Source organism: Castor canadensis, chromosome 7 (assembly GCF_047511655.1).
Source record: "Castor canadensis chromosome 7, mCasCan1.hap1v2, whole genome shotgun sequence".
Lineage (NCBI taxonomy): Eukaryota > Metazoa > Chordata > Mammalia > Rodentia > Castoridae > Castor > Castor canadensis.
Genome location: NC_133392.1, coordinates 153,294,760 through 153,300,759, shown reverse-complemented (window position 1 = coordinate 153,300,759; position 6,000 = coordinate 153,294,760). Strand labels below are relative to the sequence as shown.

The window sequence follows — 6,000 nt, the reverse complement described above, 5'->3', positions numbered from 1 at the left end:
AGACTCCATTGGCATCTGTTTTCCATTTAACAGACTCTACAGACAAGGCACATGACATTCAGTCTGTCAGCAAATATTATTCCTACTGGAGAAATAGTAACGCAAAGCATCAGAAAGAGAGGAAGCCAGTTTTCTCTTGCCTTACTTCAGGACTCAGTTCCTGTGCTTGTCTCTTGGGTAATCCTTAGAAAAGTAAAATCTCCCCTCTCCAGACTCAGGGAAGCTGCACCCACCCTGGGTGAGCAGCACCCTGTGGTTCACACTGAGAAGTGCTGCTAGAGGGCATGGTTGGTTTTCCAAGTGTCCCCCAGGCAAGTTCCCCTGGGATACTGGTTTAAACCAGGAATTCTCAAAAGTCTTTTTATTTTTTATTTTTTTTTTGGCAGTACTGTGGTTTGAACTCAGGACCTTGCACTTGCTAGGCAGACACTCTACCGCTTGAGCCATTCTCCCAGCCCCCAAAAGGTCTTATTTAATGAGTTTGGTCTGGAACCCAGAAACCTGAGCTTTTAAACCACTCCCCCCTCTCCCCCACACCTTGTGATTCTTATAAAATAAACTTGGAATCTGGTCAAAGTAAAGATGGGACCATTTTCACCCAGTGTGTGTGGCACTTTGTGGGCATTAATCTTTAGGTTCTTTTATTGAATGGAATTTGTGGCACCTGGGAGTGAGGCAGAGACCATCTCCCCAAATCCTGCTGTTAAATACACATATTCTTAATCCCAACAAATCAGACGAAAATAAAGCACAATGTAAATTCTCTTGTCACTGATACCCACTTCTAAAGGTCAAGGAAAGAGTCCTTAAGCCAGTAAAGTGGAGTTTATGGGGCCAAACTCCGGAATTCAGAGGATGAGTCCAAGCTGTTAGCAGACACTGGTGAATGACCACCGGTCTGCGCCTGGTCCAACTGCTCATTTGAGGGACACAGCAGCCAAAATGCTCCATCCAGAGGGACAGAGGAACGAAGGAACTCCTCAGACTTTCTTCAAAACTGTCAAAGCCACAGACTCCACCATCCCGTTTCCTGGCAGCACCCTGAGCTTGGTGCCCTGCACAAGGGTGCAATTGATCAACTGGAGTCCCCCCTGGCCCACACAGATGACAGCCTTTTTTTTTTGGCGGGGGAGGGGGGAGTCGGAAAGGGGTAAGCCATCAAATTCAATATTTACACAAGGAACAATCCCAGGCTTGGTGCTAAAACTTCTGGCCACACCAGGAACGGTTTACTGCTCACTTCAACCCCTAAGGAGAAAAATGCAGCCCTTTCTAAAGCAGAATAATAAATATAGTAAAAGAAAATAAATGAAAATTAAGAAGCAGAGCCAGCTGTTGATTGCAAACGGCCCGGTCTCTCCCTCTGGTTGAACAGCATCAAGATCCCATTTGGCCCGGGCTGGGGCGGTGCAGCTGCGGCCCTGTAACTTTAAACCTGGCCTGAGATCATGGTTTTGGCGCTGGCCAAACAGAGCCCGAGGGCGGTCCTAGCGCGCGCAGGGCCGAGACCACCTGACGCCCACCCGCTGCCCGCCCCGGCCCGGGAGAGATAAATGCTGACTCTGCTCCCCAGCTGCCAGCTGCCAAGTTTGTTGTCCCTGCTGCTGCTGCGGGCCCAGGAAGCCCGGGCGCCCTCAGTCCGTCTGTCCGGAGCCGGGACTTTTTTGCGCGCCGCATCCTAGCCGGGTCTCCTGCTCTTTCAGGCTGAATCGTTGGCTCCGGGGCTTTTTCATCTTCCCCAGCACAAAAGAAGCTGCTCGGTCCCGAAAAGAACCAGTGGACTGGAAAGATGTGGAAGGCGCCAGTGCTGCTCTGGGTTTTGGGGAGCGCATGGCTCTGGGTCCCCGCACTGGGAGGTAAGTGCGCGGGCCAGTGGCTGTCTCTGGTAGTTGGAGGGGACAAGCGAGCGCAGACTTATTGGTGTGCCTGGGCCTGGGGTCCCAGGGTGCCCGGGACAGAGCGGTGCATGCCCTGGAGCCAAGTCCTAAGGGAGGAGCTCAGTGGTTGAGGCTTGTGGAGCCCCGCAATCCACAGGTGACAGTGTGGGAGCAGAGGGGGCCTCACTCTGGGTCAGCTTAGAAGAGATGGGGTGGAGGGTTTAGAGCAAGGTGTTCTCTTCCTGGCACCCCGTGGTGTGTTGGAGAAATGCACACTGCCTCTGGAATTAGAAGGTATGCACCGGAGGGCTCCCACTCCTTCAGGACCCACTTCTGGAGACAGTCTGGTAGAGGCCTCCCTTGGCCTCTTTAGGGTTCGTGCATGTGAAGGCTTAGAGTGGGAGAGTGGAGAATTGTTGGTTTTGCTTGGTTTTGTTTTTGTTTTGAGACCTGATCTTGCTGTGTAGCCCAGCCCAGACTGGCCTTAGACTCAGTGGTTCACTTTGAATCCATGATCTTCCTATCTCAGCCTCCTCAGTGCTGGGATTACAGATGCCACCACAGTGCCTGAGTGCCTGCCTGGATTGCTGTCTTTCTACTTTCTTTCCCCACCCCTGGCACTGGAGATCGAACCCAGGGCCTCAGCATGGGGCAAGTACTCTGTCACCCAGTGCATCCTCAGCCCTGGAGGATTCTTAGGACATTGATGCTGAAATGGGTTTGGTGTCATGTGTTGAAATTGGCCAACAACATCAATGTCTGGTGTCACTAATGGACTTGATCCATTAGTGGTCCACTCCTTCCCTTCTCCTCTGTTCCCTTCTTTCTCATTCTCATCTCTTGCCCAGTATGCTATGTGGGTGGCCTACAGGAACATTTGCCTATATTTTATTTCTTCCCTTTAATTTTTATTTATATCTGCTGTGAATGTAACATAAGCTCTGGAAGTGACTCATACAACTAGTCTCGAACCTGATTGGACATGTTGTCTGACAGTGGTACCAGGTGCTCATTAAATATTAGTTGAAGGAATCATAAGTGAGCTAGTGCTCGTTGGGATTGGAGGTTGCTGAACTCACACATTTTCCGAGTTGATCCGGGTACACCTAGGCCCAGGGCAATCCTTTCTGGAGAGGGACTGGTCTGCAGGAAGGGTGGGTCCAGCCTAGGCTTCTATAATTCTGCAGAGACTACACCTAGCCTTAGGGAAATTATACAGAGTATACAGATAGGGCTGGGCTGTCTGTTCCAGAAAGCCCAAGCCACTCTTTACTGAGCCCTAAGGCTATTCGTGGCAGCCCTATCTTTGGAACTTCTCTTTCCACTGGAATATGTACAGTTCTGTATTTTAGTTCCATTTCCGTTTTGGTGAGACAGTGCTCAAATAGCACAATTTTGAGCTCACCAGTGCAAGGGGAGGGAGGCCCCTACCTGAGCAGCATCCCAAAATTTCTTGAGCAGCTGGCCAACACCCTTTTCTTGTGCACAGGCAGTAGTGAGCTTAATGAGCTCCTGAATGTCAAAGCCACTCCTAAAAGTAGTATCCAATCTTGTCTGGAAAAACAGCCACTGCTGATACTAAAAACTAGGGGGGAGGGTGGCAGGGTGGGGGCCGGCTGTATGCGGGCAAGGAGCTGAGGCCAGGCAGGGTTTTGTCTCAGCATAAAGAGTGAGGCAACTTGGTTATGGATGAATAACTTCATTGAGTGAGCTGTTGTTGGCTGTTGGAGGGGAGCTGGGCCAGGGGCAATCGTGGTGGTGAGTGTGATTATCCTTCTCGCATGTCCTGTGCCTGCTGGTCCCCTCATCTCGTGCTCTAATCTGGTTCATTTTAGAATCTGCTCCCAGGTGTCATCTTTTTGGGTGTTAGTGAATTCAAAAGAGGACTGTTGTCCACACATGTGGCATTTTCCTCAGTTTGTCAGGCCCCACCCTCACTCTGAACTTTCATCCAAAACATGTACTTGGGGCCTCTCTGTGAAATGGTTTATTCTGTGAAATTCTGCAAGCCGCTGCCTGCTCGCTGATGTCCCATGTGTGCTCTTCCGGGACCAATCCACCCACAATTAATCATGCAGCAATCAAATTTCCCTGAATTTCTTGCCAGTTTTAGAGGCTCTGAAATCTTCCTGAGTTGCTAAGAGTTTGTGTTTTGAATAAAGTTTGGGTCTATTAGAGGCTTGGTAAGGGAGGTCTAACCAAAACCAGGGTGTGTAAGAGCCGAAGTAGCATTCACTATAGAAAAGCACACTTTAAAAAATGTGTCCAAGCAGGAGAGGACTAAGTCTAGACATGACACCTCCTCCCTCTCTCTGCTATTCTGAAATGAGCAGCACACGAGTGACTTTATAGCAGGAATTATAAAGACCCCAAGCCTCAGCATGACAGTGGATGGTCCTGCCAAGAAAGAAGGACCCACCTCTCTCACATTCCTTCCCCCACCATGTGCTAGGAATACCACCGGCCACTTCATTGAACTATCACAAGTCCTGTAAGTGACGTACTATTATCTCAGAATATGCCAGGTCTGGGATTCGAAAACAGATCCAACGCCAAACCTGAAGCTCTTTTTACTACACTACTCTGTCATAAAACGAAGCAAAACAGCCACAAAAATAAGTAAAAAGTAAAACTTGAAACTAAAGGTTAACCCTACTTTCACTTCTAATCATAAAAAATTGCCTACAGACATAAAACACCGTTACATTACTTCCTCACTACACCATCCTTTAAGAATGAAATCGAGCTGGGCTCATGGCTCAAGTGGTAGAGTGCAGGCCTAGCAAACACAAGGCCCCAAGTTAAAAAACAAAACAAGACAATAAACTCGTCATGTACATTAAAATAGGACTAATTATTTCATTCTGCATACGGGTACTATATAACTCCCGAGGGCTTGCTGGGTGCAGGACTTGACCACGTGCACTTTGGACAGAGGGACATCTAACATGAAGCATGCTCTTAGTTCTCATCAACAAAGAACAAACCCATACTCCAAATTCCACTGGCTTATCTGAATACTTGTCATACTTCTGCCTTCCGAGAGCCGGCATGCCAGGTTAGAACTTGTGAAAATATTTTGGGGCAGGACATGGAAGGCCAGGAGAACTCAAATACCAGTACTACCCCCATGGAACTCAGTTGATGAGTTCCTGTGTGACTCTCCAAGGAAACGTGGCATTCCTGCCACCCTGGAACTGCTCAAGGAAATAGCCGTTGTGAGCTTTTTGTTGGAAGAGAGTCAAATGATTGGGAGTGCTGGGTACTTTTAGCCAAGGGTACATACAGTTACTCAGATTCATCTTAGGGTTCTCATGGGGCCAGACAAGAATCAGAGCTTTGAATCCTTTCTCTGATTTCTTGAACCTTTCTGCCAAGTGAGAGTGATTAGGTGTTTTATTCTAGGGCCACAAGGCAGAGTCAAGCTATGAAAAACTGAAATTCTGCCAAGTTCACGTAAGACAGGAAATCAAGGTGGCCCTTTCCTCCCTGCATGTCTAACCCTAGTGCCATCATCCACCTGTTCACTGCTGGCCTGTTGTTGGCATAGGTCCTTTGAACTTCAAATGAGAGGTAGATAGGCTTGTCCTCATTTTTGTCAGGTCCCCTGTCTTTGCCTGGACAGGAGATGGGTTCGTCCTTGGAGGCGAATCCAGGGGGAGGCTTGTGACCTTAGCCAGCTATCCACTTGGTTGTTTGAGACACATAAAACTGAATTGTTAGGGTGATGCAAAATGCAGGGTGGTTTTTTTAAAAACAAAACAAAAAACATATCAAAAGGACAATCACCTTCCCGGAGGAAGATGTGCTCTTGACCTCTGTCCAGAGGACAGAGCTGCAAAACACCCCAGGTGGCAGAGGTGGACCAGCTCCACTGTCATGTCGGTGGCAGGCAGGGGAATGCCAGTTACACAGAGTATAAATGGGACACAGGGAAGGGGATGCTAGAAGATTTGTAAACATGACTGATGAGAGCAGGGTATTTCCCAAAATTCATCAGTGTGTCTCCATCCGGGAGAATGAAACACAGTGAATGCAAGAAAAGCTGTGATCCAATGAATAGTGGAGAAGGGAGTCAGTTTGCCTGAAATCTAGAAAGAAAAGGAACAGGATTTATTGATAT

The 6,000-nt window shown here is 48.4% G+C and overlaps 1 protein-coding gene across 2 annotated transcripts in view; it reads left to right on the top strand.

The window, feature by feature from the left end:
• The first annotated feature begins 1,504 nt into the window (after window positions 1-1,504).
• Pdpn (podoplanin) overlaps window positions 1,505-6,000 on the top strand; it is a 30,957-nt gene continuing 26,461 nt past the window's right edge. Inside the window, exon 1 of one of the 2 annotated variants that reach the window (XM_074081305.1) lies at window positions 1,505-1,856. In XM_074081305.1, the coding sequence (XP_073937406.1) occupies window positions 1,790-1,856 (67 nt within the window). In that variant the 5' untranslated portion in view covers window positions 1,505-1,789. The remainder of the gene's footprint in view (window positions 1,857-6,000) is intronic. The other variant, XM_020187908.2, reaches the window with a different exon arrangement.